Source organism: Neoarius graeffei, chromosome 6 (assembly GCF_027579695.1).
Source record: "Neoarius graeffei isolate fNeoGra1 chromosome 6, fNeoGra1.pri, whole genome shotgun sequence".
Lineage (NCBI taxonomy): Eukaryota > Metazoa > Chordata > Actinopteri > Siluriformes > Ariidae > Neoarius > Neoarius graeffei.
In genome coordinates, this window is record NC_083574.1 from 56,467,947 (window position 1) to 56,485,649 (window position 17,703).

A 17,703-nucleotide genomic window follows, 5' to 3' on the forward strand; every position below is an offset into this window, starting at 1 on the left:
TAGTCAAGACATTTTTCTGGCCATTTTGAGCATTTAATCAACCCCACAAAATAATGTGATGCTCCAGAAAGTCAATCTGCTCAAAGGAAGGTCAGTTTTATAGCTTCTCTAAAGAGCTAAACTGTTTTCAGCTGTGCTAACATGATTGTACAAGGGTTTTCTAATCATCCATTAGCCTTCTGAGGCAATGAGCAAACACATTGTACCATTAGAACACTGGAGTGAGAGTTGCTGGAAATGGGCCTCTATACACCTATGGAGATATTGCACCAAAAACCAGACATTTGCAGCTAGAATAGTCATTTACCACATTAGCAATGCATAGAGTGGATTTCTGATTAGTTTAAAGTGATCTTCATTGAAAAGAACAGTGCTTTTCTTTCAAAAATAACGACATTTCAAAGTGACCCCAAACTTTTGAACGGTAGTGTATGTTTATTTCTGTAATATCTCACAAAATATCTGCCCATTCTGTGGCTGGGAAGTTATTTAGTTTGAGGAGATGCTCGAGCAAATAACGTGCATGAAATCGCTCGCTTCGCGCAGTCAAGCAGACAGAGGAAGTCCGGTGTGCGCACATGCGCAGGTTTACCTTTGACCGTGCACTGACCGTTCCATCATTCTGTCGCTAAACAAACAGCTGATCACACCGAAGTGCTCACTGACCGCCTTTATTTATTAGTTTGGTCCTGCCTGCATTTCCTTTCCTTCGCAACATAACGTCTTTTCTCCTCGCTTTCTGTTAGTGTAGTCGGTTTTTCACGTTTCATTCGCGCACTCTCACGTCCTCCATTTTCCTCTCCTGTTTCAAATTTGTATCCCACACTGCCTTGCGTGAACGGGGAAAGCTCACCACGTAACGCATGATGTAGTATTTTGAATCGGGTCATGGTGAAGCAGGAAAAAATGGCGGAGAATTTCGGGCCATGTGGCCCTAAATTCATTAGTTGTTCTGTTAGGGGGAAACCCTAATAAAATTGGAAGTCTGTGATTCGGTCCACTAACCAAAAATAATTGGGTCTCGGGAAAATTCTTATGATCTAAACTTAAAATCTGTAAGGCAGTCTACCTTTAACTGTAAGTTAAGCAGTGCAAATTCACATATTTGCAGATGTTATGAACTAAGTACATTTGTAAGATGTTTCCAGTAATATACTGTAAGTAGCGAGCTCGAATAGCCTTGTTCTGCTGGAAGCCATTAAATTTATTCCAATCCCCATCCGTCAAAGTGAAATTTGAGAATTTTGCTCTAGCTGATGTAGAGCTTGAAGAGTTGTTACTAAAATGTTATGCAAATTTAGTGCTTACATTGTTGTAGTCCTGCACAAATGAACTTCATCTCACTCTGCTTTTTGTTGTTAATAAAAAAAGGCACTGGGGCGGCACGGTGGTGCAGGGGCGATTCTAGCATCTGATCTTTGGGGGTGCTTAGCCCCCAGAGCTGACAGAGGCACCTGGCTTGAACGACAGTGTTTCCACGTTTATTCCGCATTTAGACTAGACTTAACTAGACAAGAAGACTAGACTAGACAAAACTAGACTTATGCAATGTTTTAACAGAAGCTGACCCAATAAACTATGATATCTACACATTTACAACCACTGACACAAATATTTACGTTATATTTTTAACTAAACAAGACCTACTACTGCATTTGTAATGTTGGAGCTATTCATTTTGAACAGTGGTAATTGTTAATTAATGTGTTGTGTATTGTGTAATAGTGTGTATTATTATGATTTTACATTAGTTTACATTAGTTTATATTTTTTGTTGATAAGCATGATAAGAATGATAAGCAAACGTAAACGCTATGTTACATTAAATAAAATTGACTAACACACGGTGGTCTAGCACCGTAGCACTTGTACAGCTCTGCACAAAAGTATCTCGATATGGATGATAAATGTCGTTTTTATCATTCTGTTCATAGACCAGGGAACATCAATATTGCATTATGCATATTATTGTGTTGTGTTTAACAACTGTAACTCCAGTCCGTACCTTCACATCTCGCTATGCCAGTAATACTCAGGTGCTATTCGAGTTCCTCATCGGCGTGGAATCCAGTTTAAAAAAAAACCATGTCGTAGCAAGCACTCGCGCGAACAGGCAACCCAATCAGAGGGGACGCAAGGAGGAGAGGGATTTTACTGCTCATAGAACTATCACATAACAGGTGAATTCAAAAACACACACACACGCCCGCGCACACATTCACTGCGCAGTGCGCAAGGGCACTTATTTCTGAAAATTACATCCCAAAGCAGTGTTTTTGAAGGTGCTGAGCTAGGGGGTGCTGAGCACCCCCAAAAATAGGCTAAACACGCCCCTGCGGTGGTGTAGTGGTTAGCGCTGTCGCCTCACAGCAAGAAGGACCAGGTTTGAGTCCCGTGGCCGGCGAGGGCCTTTCTGTGTGGAGTTTGCATGTTCTCCCCGTGGGTTTCCTCCGGGTGCTCCGGTTTCCCCCACAGTCCAAAGACATGCAGGTTAGGTTAACTGGTGACTCTAAATTGACCGTAGGTGCGAATGTGAGTGTGAATGGTTGTCTGTGTCTATGTGTCAGCCCTGTGATGACCTGGCGACTTGTCCAGGGTGTACCCCGCCTCTCACCCATAGCCAGCTGGGATAGGCTCCAGCTTGCCTGCGACCCTGTAGAACAGGATAAAGCGGCTAGAGATAATGGATGGATGGATAAAAGTGCTAAACCATCACGATCAGTAGAGAGTTTATTTCAAGATGGCAGTAAAAAGAATCAGTGGGTTCAGACCAAGAAACACATGCAGTTACAGTACATAGCATGATGGAAAGTGTAAATGAGTGCAGCCGTCTGCTAAACAGAGCCGAATGTTTCTCCAGCGCATGTGTGGGAACGGGTTGTTTTTTTTGTTGTTTAATGCTTAGTCAGTCAACACATTTGTTCAAGCATTCACACACAATCATTACTGTACATTCTCATCAAGATCAAGTTAATGCTGTTTTATAAAATATGAATTAAGAGGAAAAGAATTGGTAGTACATGAAATATGTTTAAAAAAAAAATCACACTAACAATTCTGCCATATAGACGTATAACAGATTATATATATCTTATATTAAGTGTTAAACTAAATAAATCTTGCTATTTAATGGTAAAAGCATATTTGTATCCCAGTCAAGCAACGAGCGCCTGCACTCATTCACAGAAAGTAGACATGATTACTATCTGCAGTCATCCTTTCATAAGAGTTTGTTACATGGATTGAAAAATCTAGACTCCTGGATCCAAGTTCTACAGGTTCTAAACTACACAACAGACCATGAGTGAGTTGATGGCTTCTTCCCCTTACAGACATCCACAATGCTTGGTGAGAATTAGGGGCAAGCTTATCTTCTCTGTCCAAGTCATGGGTTAATGTATGATCTAAACGTAATCCATTAACTTTTGCTGTACGAAAATTTTTAGAAAGCAGCAGCTGACTTCGCTAGTATGGCCATGTGATCGAGTTCTGTTAAAAAGTAACGGAGTCAAATCGTTGCTCGTTGCAAATACATTTTAAACACAAATCCCAGTTTACACACAAAGCAAAGTTTACAAAAAGGCATCGAACAATACAGCATTCACTGATAGAATCACATTCATATTTTCTGGGTGGGAGGGGAAAAAAAAAATCAAATTTATCACAATAAACAGATTAAACTTTCAGTATACTGTATACCAACTGTGCTTCATAGAGTGCAAAAAAAAAAAAACCACCACTTACAATCAACACCAAAAGTAAGGACTGTGTTATTCAGCACAAATACATATACACCGACCCGCGTCCGTCTCATTAGCGTTTGCGCCTACTTTATCCATATTATAATAGTTATATTTAAAAAACGGCATTTTAAATTCTAGAGCAAAGACACCTGGCGTGTCAAAATACAACACGTCAATTCCCTTAACTCACTTGGCAGGAAATGACGCCGCTGTGAAAACTGATCTAATCCGTCACGCGTGACCAGACAGCTTCGGAGGCTGTGTGTTATCCAGCCCTGGTCTAGAAAATACAGTGATTCAGAATCAACAGCATTTGCAGCAAATTCACATAGGGTCCACGATCGTGATTGAAGGTGAACGTACAGCAGGTGAGACACTTGGGTCTTGTCTTTCATCGTGAATTTACATTCCAGACATCACTCCGGTGATCAGAATATTTAACTGACGAACTCTTCAAAGGATTTATTAGCGCACTACAAAATATTTAAACTGTTGCTATCATCATCAACACTGATCCAGTCATGAGGGACAAGCGGAAAGGCTGACAAAATCCAAAGTATGTGGAGAGAGAGAGAGAGAGAGAGAGAGAGAGAGAGAGAGGCCAGTCACACCGATGTCCATTTAGTTTTTAGGAAATAAAAACTGAATTCATGTGGAGTAAAGCTTAAGAAATACTCCAGGGGATTATGGAAATGTGGTCCAAATGGTTCCAGTCAGTTGTGTTATACTGTTCGTCTGCAAAAACCGTTAATACACAACAACGTAGTGGGTCATTGGCTTTCGGTTACCTTCCTTCACCAGACAGAAAACCAGTCGGACACAAGGATGAAAGCGTTTCCGCTGCTTTACTTTAAGTCTGTGGGGCTCAGATGAAGCAGACTGGAGACCCATGCCGGGTCATTACATCAGATCTCCAAAACAGCACTGGCTAGAAGAAAAGAGTCACAATTGAGGTCCACAAAACAAGCAGTAACAAAGAGGCACAGAGATCAGTTCTGTCACTTTTCAGGACGTGAGAGTAGGTGCAGTTGGGAAACAAATCCGCAGGTACCTGTCAACATACTGAGAAAAAAAACATACACACACACATAAGCAGACAGACGTCGGGGGCGTGAAGGCAGCAGTGTATCAAAGCCTGAAGCGGCAGTATTGTTTCACTCCAGCCATGAGGCCAGGGCTCAGTACTGACTCCTGAGACACCCGGGCCGAGAAAAAGAGAACGAAAGAGAGAGGAAAGCAGGGAGTCAGGCAGTGTGTTCCAGCCTAGCAAGACTAGTGGATCCAGACAGAGCATTACTGATTAGTGAGACATAGATGGAGAGAGAGAGAGAGAGAGAGAGAGAGAAACCTCTCTGGCCTTACGGGCAGCACGGATTGTCAATAACCAGCATGACATCGATGCCGTAGACCTCCAGCAGATCCACAAGGAAGCCGCGGTCAGCTTGCGGGTCCAAGCCCATAGCGCGCACATGCTCGGGAGTCAGGGTGGGATCAGAGCTTCCTGCAACTTCCAGCAGGGTTTGAAAGATGCGGTTGTTCTGCTCCATAAAGAACCTAGCATAAGAGAACACACAGATTATACATACACTGACGGCTGAAGTACAAAATAAAACTATGCCAAGTGGTCACCACTAGATTTACTTTAGGAGCCGTATTATTGTACTTGGGTCAAGTATTCCTTTATGGGCCTACAGTGGGAAACTAGATTTTTTTAAAAAAATCTCGACAAACTATGTAAAAATTAGGTCTGTGCAATGAATGGTGATGAGACAGACCTCGGGACAATTTCCCACTTTGCCTCAGTCCATCGTAAAAGAGCTCGGGCCCAGAGAAGGTGCCGGTGTTTCTGGATATTGTTTATATCTGGTTTTAACGTGCATTTGTGGATGCAGTAATGAACTGTTTTTACAGACGATGGTTTTCTGAAATGTTCCTGAGCCCATACAGTGATTTCCACTACAGACACGTGTCTGCTTTTAATGCAGCGTCACCTGAGGGCCTGAAGATCACAGGCATCCAATGTCAGTGTTCAGCCTTGTCTCTTGCATACAGAGATTTCCCCAGATTCTCTGAATCTTTTAATGGTATTATGTACCGCAGATGATGTGATCCCCAAATTCTTTGCAATTTTACATTGAGGAATGTTATTCTTAAATTGGTGCATTCTTTGCCCACGCAGTCTTTCACAGAGCGGCGAACCCCTCCCCATCTTTACTTCTGAGAGACTCCACCTCTCTAGGATGCTCTTTTTATACCCAATCCTGTTACTGACCTGTTGCCAATTATCCAAATTATTTTTCTTTTAAGCATTACACAACTTCTTCAGTCTTTTGTTGCCCCTGTGCCAACTTTTCTGAAACGTGCTGCTGACATCAAATTCAAAATGAGCATATACTTTTCAAAAAAATCAATCAATAAAATCTCATTTTCAGCATTTGATATGTTGTCTTTGTATCATTTTCAATGAAATATAGGTTTCCATGACTTGCAAATCTCCACATTCTGTTTTTATTTGTTTTACACGTCTCAACTTTTTTGGAATTGTGGTTATATTTCTATACTTCACATTATAATTTACTAATTTCAAGCTTGTAATGGTCTTGTTCTATTGGCAGATAATGTAGAAACAGGTTTAATAATTAGCTCACTGGCTACAGCCGATGAGCTATTGCCATCATGCGGTGTCTGTGCGTCGTCCGTCCACAAGTCACAAAAATTGCTACTCCTCCCGGAGTTTTCAATGGTTTTTGATTCTGATCGTTTTGTTTGGAAGATCAAACTGTTCCAACTGTTCTCATGAAGAACAACTTGGCCAATTACAAACGAGTCCGATTTCTCGTGGCACGGCCGTGTGAGCTACTGCATCGCTGATGCTTTGGTTGTATACTTGGTTTATGGCAATCACAGTAAATATCAGATAAATTAGACTATATTCAGGATATTTTCACTTGCTAAAAGGGCATTTTGGTTTTTACCTTTTTGGTTTTGTTCATATTAAAATATTCTGTTTATGTATGCATCATAAAAACTGCTTTTCCCAGACTTACTCCTTCAATAACCAGGGATGAGAGTGGGTGCTGATGAAAAAAAGCAGAAAATCTGTAATAAGGGGGGTCCGGGGGCACTCCCCGGGAATTTTTTTTTCAAAATGAGACCTTACACACCCTATTTCCTGCAATCTGAGCTGTAGTTAATTAAAACACCTGATGCCTACTTTAATACTTATTGAAATAAAAACACTATTATACAGTGGGGTAAAAAAGTATTTAGTCACCAATTGTGCAAGTTCTCCCACTTAAAAAGATGAGAGAGGCCTGTAATTTTCATCATAGGTACACTTCAACTATGAGAGACAGAATGAGAAAAAAAAAATCCAGAAAATCACATTGTCTGATTTTTAAAGAATTTATTTGCAAATTATGGTGGAAAATAAGTATTTGGGGCGGCATGGTGGTGTAGTGGTTAGCGCTGTCACCTCACAGCAAGAAGGTCCTGGGTTCGAGCCCCGGGGCCGGCGAGGGCCTTTCTGTGCGGAGTTTGCATGTTCTCCCCGTGTCCGCGTGGGTTTCCTCCGGATACTCCGGTTTCCCCCACAGTCCAAAGACATGCAGGTTAGGTTAACTGGTGACTCTAAATTGACCGTAGGTGTGAATGTGAGTGTGAATGGTTGTCTGTGTCTATGTGTCAGCCCTGTGATGACCTGGCGACTTGTCCAGGGTGTACCCCGCCTTTCGCCCATAGTCAGCTGGGATAGGCTCCAGCTTGCCTGCGACCCTGTAGAAGGATAAAGCGGCTAGAGATAATGAGATGAGAGGAGATGAATAAGTATTTGGTCAATAACAAAAGTTCATCTCAATACTTTGTTATACCCTTTGTTGGCAATGACAGAGGTCAAACGTTTTCTGTAAGTCTTCACAAGGTTTTCACACACTGTTGCTGGTATTTTGGCCCATTCCTCCATGCAGATCTCCTCTAGAGCAGTGATGTTTTGGGGCTGTCGCTGGGCAACACGGACTTTCAATTCCCTCCAAAGATTTTCTATGGGGTTGAGATCTGGAGACTGGCTAGGCCACTCCAGGACCTTGAAATGCTTCTTACGAAACCACTCCTTCGTTGCCCGGGCGGTGTGTTTGGGATCATCGTCATGGTGAAAGACCCAGCCACATTTCATCTTCAATGCCCTTGCTGATGTAAGGAGGTTTTCACTCAAAATCTCACGATACACGGCCCCATTCATTCTTTCCTTTACACGGATCAGTCGTCCTGGTCCCTTTGCAGAAAAACAGCCCCAAGGCATGATGTTTCCACCCCCATGCTTCACAGTAGGTATGGTGTCCTTTGGATGCAACTCAGCATTCTTTCTCCTCCAAATATGACAAGTTGAGTTTTTACCAAAAAGTTCTATTTTGGTTTCATCTGACCATATGACATTCTCCCAATCCTCCTTTGGATCATCCAAATGCTCTCTTGCAAACTTCAGACAGGCCTGGACATGTACTGGCTTAAGCAGGGGGACACGTCTGGCACTGCAGGATTTGAGTCCCTGGCGGCGTAGTGTGTTACTGATGGTAGCCTTTGTTACTTTGGTCCCAGCTCTCTGCAGGTCATTCACTAGGTCCCCCCGTGTGGTTCTGGGATTTTTGCTCACCGTTCTTGTGATCATTTTGACCCCACAGGGTGAGATCTTGTGTGGAGCCCCAGATCGAGGGAGATTATCAGTGGTCTTGTATGTCTTCCGTTTTCTAATAATTGCTCCCACAGTTGATTTCTTCACACCAAGCTGCTTATCTATTGCAGATTCAGTCTTCCCAGCCTGGTGCAGGTCTACAATTTTGTTTCTGGTGTCCTTTGACAGCTCTTTGGTCTTGGCCATAGTGGAGTTTGGAGTGTGACTGTTTGAGGTTGTGGACAGGTGTCTTTTATACTGATAATGAGTTCAAACAGGTGCCATTAATACAGGTAATGAGTGGAGGACAGAGGAGCCTCTTAAAGAAGTTGTTACAGGTCTGTGAGAGCCAGAAATCTTGCTTGTTTGTAGGTGACCAAATGCTTATTTTACCGAGGAATTTACCAGTTAATTCATTAAAAATCCTACAATGTGATTTCCTGGATTCTTTCCCCTCATTCTGTCTCTCATAGTTGAAGTGTACCTATGATGAAAATTACAGGCCTCTCTCATCTTTTTAAGTGGGAGAACTTGCACAATCGGTGGCTGACTAAATACTTTTTTGCCCCACTGTATAGAACAATATACATCAAAATCAATATGTGTATTGCATTAATTCAAAATAATATCTACATTTTATGGGGACTGGTTATTATTCATTGTCAACATCACTTGTTTTTCTAAAAAATGTCGATTAAAATTCATAGTTATTTACAGTACCATTAATAATTCAAATTTTCATATATTCGATATATTGAATTAAATAAAAACATTCATATCTTATGGAAACTGACCATTTCCTAATGTCCACATGTATATCATTTCTTCACAATGTCTATTTAAACTTTAAAAAGTTATATAGTTATCAACACTGTCAGCTATAATTCAAATCATCATATATTCAATGTACTGAATCAAACAGATGCATATTTTATGGGGACTGTCTTTATCTTATTGTCCACATCACTTGTATGTTTTCTTCAAAAGGAAAATGTCCATTTACACTTTTTACAGTTAAAAGTTATTTACAGTTCCCAGTTATTTTTGAAATACATTTTCATTTGATCATTTAAACTTCAGCTTCTTGGCCAAAGACAAAAGCTCATCAGTCTTCTCTTTTTCCTTTTTCTTTCATTAGCCAGCGCCTCCTGTGTTTTTACATGCTCTAACCTGGCTCTCTTCTGCTCTCTCTCACACTCCTCTCTTGCTTTCCTTTTGCTTTGCCAAACTTGTTTTTATACCAGCATCAATTTCACGTACCTTCACTTCATCTCGCTTGTCAATAGTATTCGGCATCTTGAGAAAAAACGCCGATTAGAGGAAAGTATTTTTGATATGCAGCTCACGAACATGCAAGTTTTGATAAAAGAAAGCGGATGTGGGTGTCTTTGTAAAAACTGTTTTGATTGGCTATTATGGTCTCGACATCAATGTTTTGACCAATAACAATGTAGATAACACAAATTTTACATCACATTCAACAAGATTAAACGAGACTAAAGATGGCGACTTACAAATAATGTGTAAACATTGTTGGAGTTAATAAAGTTTGAACAGCATGAAGGAACATACCCCAACCCCCCGAAATTAATTTAAAAAAAAAAAATTCTCAACGGATTTGGCATAATATAAAAAGGTCGTTTTTTACTCAAAAAGCGGAAATCTGCCGAAAAGCGGAAAATTCTCATCCCTGAATAACATCTAACAAGATCAATATTTTGTTTATTACATTGAGCATTCACACTCAAGGGGAAAAGTGGCAAAGGTGCAGGGCACCATGGAAGCATGTTGCTTCCAAAATCTCAGACACTGCTCAGCTCCTGTACCACCTCCGGTTTTCAGATATTCTCAGCACTATCCAACTTATTAATGCAAGTATAAAGTGGTGCTTGAAAGATTGTGAACCCTTTAGAATTTTCTATACTTCTGCATAAATATGACCTAAAACATCATCAGATTTTCACACAAGTCCTCAAAATGATCTAATATTACATATCTGTGAGTGGCAAAAGTATGTGAACCTTTGCTTTCAGCATCTGGTGTGACCCCCTTGTGCAGCAATAACTGCAACTAAACGTTTCCAGTAACTGTTGATCAGTCCTGCACACCGGCTTGGAGGAATTTTAGCCCGTTCCTCTGTACAGAACAGCTTCAACTCTGGGATGTTGGTGGGTTTCCTCACATGAACTGCTCGCTTCAGGTCCTGCCACAACATTTCGATTGGATTAAGGTCAGGACTTTGACTTGGCCATTCCAAAACATTAACTTCTTTAACCATTCTTTGGTAGAACAACTTGTGTGCTTAGGGTCGTTGTCTTGCTGCATGACCCACATTCTCTTGAGATTCAGTTCATGGACAGATGTCCTGACACTTTCCTTTAGAATTCGCTGGTATAATTCAGAATTCATTTTTCCATCAATGACAGCAAGCCGTCCTGGCCCAGATGCAGCAAAACAGGCCCAAACCATGATACTACCACCACCATGTTTCACAGATGGGATAAGGTTCTTATGCTGGAATGCAGTGTTTTCCTTTCTCCAAACATAACGCTTCTCATTTAAACCAAAAAGTTCTATTTTGGTCTCATCCATCCACAGAACATTTTTCCAATAGCCTTCTGGCTTGTCCACATGATCTTTAGCAAACTGCAGCCGAGCAGCAATGTTCTTTATGGAGAGCAGTGGCTTTCTCCTTGCAACCCTGCCATGCACACCACTGTTGTTCAGTGTTCTCCTGATGGTGGACTCATGAACATTAACATTAGCCAATGTGAGACAGGCCTTCAGTTGCTTAGAAGTTACCCTGGGGTCCTTTATGACCTCGCCGACTATTACACGCCTTGCTCTTGGAGTGATCTTTGTTGGTCGGCCACTCCTGGGGAGGGGAACAATGGTCTTGAATTTCCTCCATTTTTACACAATCTGTCTGACTGTGGATTGGTGGAGTCCAAACTCTTTAGAGATGGTTTTGTAACCTTTTCCAGCCTGATGAGCATCAACAACGCTTTTTCTGAGGTCCTCAGAAATCTCCTTTGTGTCATGATACACTTCCACAAACATGTGTTGTGAAGATCAGACTTTGATAGATCCCTGTTCTTTAAATAAAACAGGGTGCCCACTCACACCTGATTGTCATCCCATTGATTGAAAACACCTGACTCTAATTTCACCTTCAAATTAACTGCTAATCCTAGAGGTTCGCATACTTTTGCCACTCACAGATATGTAACACTGGATCATTTTCCTCAATAAATAAATGACCAAGTATAATATTTTTGTCTCATTTGTTTAACTGGGTTCTCTTTATCTACTTTTAGGACTTGTGTGAAAATCTGATAATGTTTTAGGTCGTATTTATGCAGAAATATAGAAAATTCTAAAGGGTTTACAAACTTTCAAGCACCACTGTAAATGATTCACGTTGACTTAAGCACCGGTTTTGCTACGCTCCAAGGTTTGCCTGTCCATTCCTTGGGAATCCCAGGCAGTCCGCATTTCTGCTCTGTATCAGCACATGACACACCTTTAGCACGCATTCAGCACTCCTGATTGATTAGTACAAGCTTGTGAGGAGCTCTGAGAGAGCAAAAACATGAACTATCTGGAGTTCTCCAGAACTTAGTTGGGGAACATGAACTTGGATGATAGCAAGTGATATAAATCTGTCACTTACAGAATAAAAAGGTCTTCCTCAGTAGAGTTGAAGTCTCCATCAAGTTCTTGGCAATACAGTAACATCTGCCTGCAGAGAAAGACATTTGCAGGTCATTTAAATGATTAAGCATGCCATTACACAAAAATCACGAGACTGTACTTTGTGGTATGTTTAGTTATGCTGCATCTATCCATCATTACTATATCTTCCAAGGCTGCCTGTAGAACTACTGAATTTGTAAATAAATATGGATTCATGCAAAGACGACTCTTAAAGGAGACCTGAAGGCAAGTTTATCATCAAAATTCTATTTCTCTCATTTTATAAAATGTAGGAATGCAGTTCTGACAGCTATTCTGTCACTGCTATAGCAAGTTATGAGTGTTTGAAATACGCCATGTAATATATCAGTCCGTATATTAAAGCAATGGCCATAAACGAGATTTGCTGAGACCTGTGTGAGACTTCGTAGGACGGAAGTAAAACGTACAGCGGAAATCCAAGTCACCAACATCTGCCAACATTGTCAAAAGACGTGCGTGCCCTCCTTCGAATGCTGACGTAATCAAGCCGGAAGTTTTTTGTGTCCAAAATCGCTCCCTACTCACTATATAGGGCACTATATAGTGGAGACGCCATTTTGTAGCGCTGTCCGAAACCTTAGTGAGGATTATGTAGGAAATGTGCTCAGTATAATATGTATTTATCACAAAAATACATGCATGTATTTATTATTTTGAAAACCCACCACCCGACTGATCTGGCACGTTTTAATTGTACGACAGTAATGACGTAAATCCCAGCGCGACGGACTAGTCCTCATCCTGTCGTCTTTCCAACTCTTCTCTACTCCACGTTGGTTCGAAGTCGGATGGAATAATCTCCATGTCACGTACGCGAAGGAGGCGGATGTATGTGCAGAAGTATACAGTTTAATAAGTGCAGAATATATATACAGTGAGACAATATATACACAGGCAAACAATCCAAAACGGCAGGCTAGATCAAAAACGAGAATGCAGGCAAAAGGGTCAGTCGAGGCGCAAACAGTACGTCAAAGGCTAAGTGAGGACAAGAACGAGAAACAGGAAATCAAGACAACGGGTAGAAAGGCTCGGTGATGCGTACATGCGTATTGTAATGTTTTGCGATGCAAATGCATCAGCACAGTCCTTAAATAGGCAAACACACAGTTCCTTACTTGAGTTCAGGTGCGCCTTGTTCATGGCGCGTGCTGGAGTCCACTTGGCATGCTTTCGGGTGCATGCACCATAGCGCACAGGACTGACACTCCATCACTGATGAAGCTGGCACATCTCAAAATTAATCTAAATCAGGATGATATGGCGATCTGGCCGCTGTGTAAACAGTTTTCAAAATGGCAGCACTGACGCTTCACGTTTGAAGTCTCGCACAAATCTCGTGAAGATCGTGTGGATAAGCGACGCCTGCCGTGGACCAAACGAACTACCTTCAACATGGCTAAAAACCGAAAAGGCTGATAAGTGTAGTGTAATATGCCAATACGAGTCATGATACGAGGTTAAGAAAACCGAAAACGTAATTGAATGACACGTTAATTAAGAAATAAAGCAAGTTTAAAAATGACTTCAGTTCCCCTTTAAGTCTAGCATGGATTGTATTTACGTGACTTGTATTTATACTTCAGCGATCATAAAGCTTAACAGCCTTCTTGTCAGTACCTCTGTTCACTGAGCTTGCGATACTTCTCTCTGTCAGCGTTGTTAATTCGCAGCAGAGGCTGCAGGCTTTCTCTGTGTGTCTTCACATTCTGGTTGTCAATGTAGACATCATAAAGCTCTTTCTTTTCCTCAAAAATTTTCTCTGTAGTGCCTACACACACACACACACACACACACACACACACACACACACACACAGCAGAGACTTGAAAGCACAATACAAAAACTTTCTTGAAAAGTTTGTCAGTATGTCACTCAAGTTTTGCATGAAAGTAACATTGCTTTTTCAATCATTTTGAGAGAGCTGATAAAAACTACTGATCCTACTAACAGGAAATAAATCAATAACAGCAAGCCTTTTCGTGACTGAGTCATACATCATATTTACTTTCAATGGAAATACCAGCAGCTATTGAGAATGAAATACTCACAAGCCACGTAGGACAACTCGGTCTCCAGAGCTGTGATGTCAGCAACATTGATATAGAAGAAGGGGCGGAACTCTGGTACAGAGCCACCGATCCCGGGTATGCACACATTAGCAAGGCAGCAACAGCAGTATACTGAAACCCATCAGGAAAGAAGGAAATGGAACAATGCTAAATCACAAACCATTGAAAAGAAACCGACAGGTTCAAAACTATCCAAGAATTGGGTTAGATTAGAAAGGCTATAAAAGCTTGTACTAACTAATAAGTACAGTGTCTTGCAAAAGTCTTCATCCCCCTTGGTGTTTGTCCTGTTTTGTCGCATTACAAGCTGGAATTAAAATAGATTTTTGGAAGGTTAGCACCATGCCTACAACTTTAAAAGTGAAAATTGTCATTTTATTGTGACCCAAACAATAATTAAGATGAACAAACAGAAATCTGGAGTGTGCACAGGTATCCCCCCCAAGTCAATACTTTGTAGAGGCACCTTTTGCTACAATTACAGCTGCAAGTCTCTTGGGGTATGCCTCTATTAGCTTAGCACATCTAGCCACTGGGATTTTTGCCCATTCCTCAAGGCAAAACTGCTCCAACTCCTTCAAGTTAGATGGGTTGCGTTGGTGTACAGCAATCTTCAAGTTATGCCACAGATTCTCAATTGGCTTGAGGTCTGGGCTTTGATTAGGCCATTCCAAGATGTTTAAAGCTCTCTCTTTAAACCATTCCAATGTAGCTTTAGCAGTATGTTTCGGGTCATTGTCCTGCTGGAACGTGAACCTTCGTCCCAGTCTCAAACCTCTGGCCGACTCAAACAGGGTTTTCTCCAGAATTGCCCTGTATTTAGTGCCATCCATCTTTCCTTCAGTCCTGACCAGCTTTCCTGTCCCTGCAGGTGAAAAACATCCCCACAGCATGATGCTGCCACCACCATGCTTCACTGTAGGAATGGTGTTCTCAGGGTGTTGGGTTTGCGCCACACATGGCGTTTCCCATGATGACCAAAAAGACCAATTTTAGTCTCATTTGACGAGAGAATCTTCTCCCGTGTGTTTAGCGAGTCTGCCACATGCTGTTGGGCAAACTCCAAACGGGTTTTCTTAAGCAATGTCTTTTTTCTAGCCACTCTTCCATAAAGACCCACTCTGACACTTTGACTGCACACAGGTGGATCTTAATCAACTAATGACGTGACTTATGAAGTGAATTGTTTGGACCAGCTCTTATTTAGGGGTTTCATATAAAAGGGGGTGAATACCTACGCACACTCCAGATTTCTGTTTTTTCATCTTAATTATTGTTTGTGTCACAATAAAACAACAATGTGCACCTTTAAACTGGTAGGTAGGGGTGGGCGGTTTGCACGGTATGATATCGTATGCGGTATTTTTTGACCAGCGGTAGAGAGTTTGTGTCATAGCGTGTACCGCGATAGCTCATTGCCTCCTCTAGTTGGCAGTAATGCATAGTTTGAACGCCCGCCTGGCTGCTTCGAAGAAGAAGAAGAAGAACAACAACAACAGTGGCGAGTAGTGAAGAGACGGCAGCAGAGGAAGAGCTCGTGAAAAAAGTCGGCACAACATCAGTAATCTGGACATGGTTTGGATTTAAAGTGACGGATATTAAACAAGAAACTGTTATCTGCAAGATATGCCGGGCGACAGTGATCGCAAGACACGGTAACACAAGTAACCTGTTCAACCACCTCAAGACTAACCACGCTATCGAATATGAAGAAAGCCAAAGACTGCAGCATGATGTTACCGAAAAGAAAGGGCAGTCCTCCGGCGGGAGAAAAATTACACACCACAAACAGTCTATCGCCCAGTCATTTACTAAAGGTTCGCCTTATGAGAAAAAGAGCCAGCGGTGGATTGACATAACCAGGTCCATTGCAGTACATTTATGCAGAGATATGGTACCCTTTCAGACGGTGGAAAGACGAGGCTTTAAAGATATGGTTAAGACGCTTGATCAACGCTACGTAGTTCCAAGCCGCAAATATTTCGCTGAAGCGGAAATGCCTAAACTGCATGACGAGATCCGAGGTCATGCAGTAACCACTAAGAAACTGTTCTGTTGTAATTTATATACAAAACTACAATACCGTGATGTATACCGTATACCGTCAGTGGCTCAAATTATACCGTGATATACATTTTTGGCCATACCGCCCACCCCTACTGGTAGGCATGTTGTGTAAATTAAATGGTGCTCACCCTCCAAACATCCATTTTAATTCCATCTTGTAATGCGACAAAACAGGACAAACACTTTTGCAAGACACTGTATAAATGAACGAAAGTGACGTAGGCCACCTTTATTAAAATGTAAAGCATCCAAGTTTGCGGATTCGTACATGAATGTATATTACGACGTTTTTAGCATATTAACTTGCATTTCTTAACATTTGCACTGATCACTGCTTGAGTCTCACCCCGGTAACAGACCACACCGACAGGTGGAGGAGAAAAGATGAGGATGCGCTTCCTTAACAAAGCAAACTTCCACAACACCATGATCTGCTCTCCAAAGAAACGAATGAACTGAGACATGCAGCCAGCAGGATGTGTAATCTGACAAAGGAGTAAACAACAACCATGAGTCATCTGACATTCAGAATGCTATTCACACTTACTCAAAAGATAATGGATCATGTGGACAATAATGTTACGGTTATAGACACAGACAGAGCAGCCACGTGAAACTGCAGTCACGGATTCCTCATGTCAAAACATGCCTCTGTTTTGCAGAGTGAAAAGTATTTCAGGATTTCAACAAAACAACACGCACAACTTCAAAGTATTATGGCCCTTTTCCACTACCCTTTTTCAGCTCGCTTCAGCCCGACACGGCTCGCGTTTCGACTACCAAAGAACAGCACGACTCGGCTCGCTTCAGCCCTGCTTAGCCCCTAAAACTCGCACGGTTTTGGAGTGGGGCTGAAGCGAGCCAAAGCGAGCCGAGTGAGGTTGGGGGCGTGAGCAGACACTCCCCTGTGCACTGATTGGTGAGGAGGAGTGTCCTCACATGCCCCCACACGCCCCGCGAGCGCGCTGGGATCTGTAAACACCGTAAACCCGGAAGAAGAAGAATTACGAATTACGAGAATTTCTGAAGCCTTATGCGCCTCGCCTCATCTATACGCTCTTGCCAGTATCTGTTGGCGTTGTCGGTGACAACAAGCCACAGCACCAAGACCAGCAACACTAACGACTCCATGTTTATTGTTTACTATCCAGGCTGTGAGACTACCGCTTAAAAGCTCACTGATGTCACTGTTTGCGCCGCCTAACGACATCATGTGATGTCCACCCACTTTCGCTAACTCCACCCAATGTGTCCACCCACTTCCAGCCAGCACAGTTCAGCGCGGTTGTAGTCGAAATGCAACTCCAACAGCCCCGCTCAGCTCGACTCGACTCAGCCCAACTCAGCACAGCACGGCTCAGCCGCGTTTGTAGTGGAAAAGCGGCATTAAAAAAAAATCTGCAGGGGCATCATGGTT

The 17,703-nt window shown here is 42.0% G+C and overlaps 1 protein-coding gene across 2 annotated transcripts in view; it reads right to left on the minus strand.

Annotated features, from left to right (window-relative positions):
• Positions 1 to 2,712: 2,712 nt before the first annotated feature.
• dennd11 (DENN domain containing 11) overlaps positions 2,713 to 17,703 on the minus strand; it is a 36,628-nt gene continuing 21,637 nt past the window's right edge. The window contains exons 5-10 of one of the 2 annotated variants that reach the window (XM_060923904.1): positions 16,633 to 16,771; positions 14,199 to 14,330; positions 13,768 to 13,918; positions 12,083 to 12,151; positions 5,106 to 5,297; positions 2,713 to 4,667 (exon numbers count right to left, since the gene is read on the minus strand). In XM_060923904.1, the coding sequence (XP_060779887.1) occupies positions 4,649 to 4,667; positions 5,106 to 5,297; positions 12,083 to 12,151; positions 13,768 to 13,918; positions 14,199 to 14,330; positions 16,633 to 16,771 (702 nt within the window). In that variant the 3' untranslated portion in view covers positions 2,713 to 4,648. Of the gene's footprint in view, positions 4,672 to 5,105; positions 5,298 to 12,082; positions 12,152 to 13,767; positions 13,919 to 14,198; positions 14,331 to 16,632; positions 16,772 to 17,703 lie in introns of both variants that reach the window. The other variant, XM_060923903.1, reaches the window with a different exon arrangement.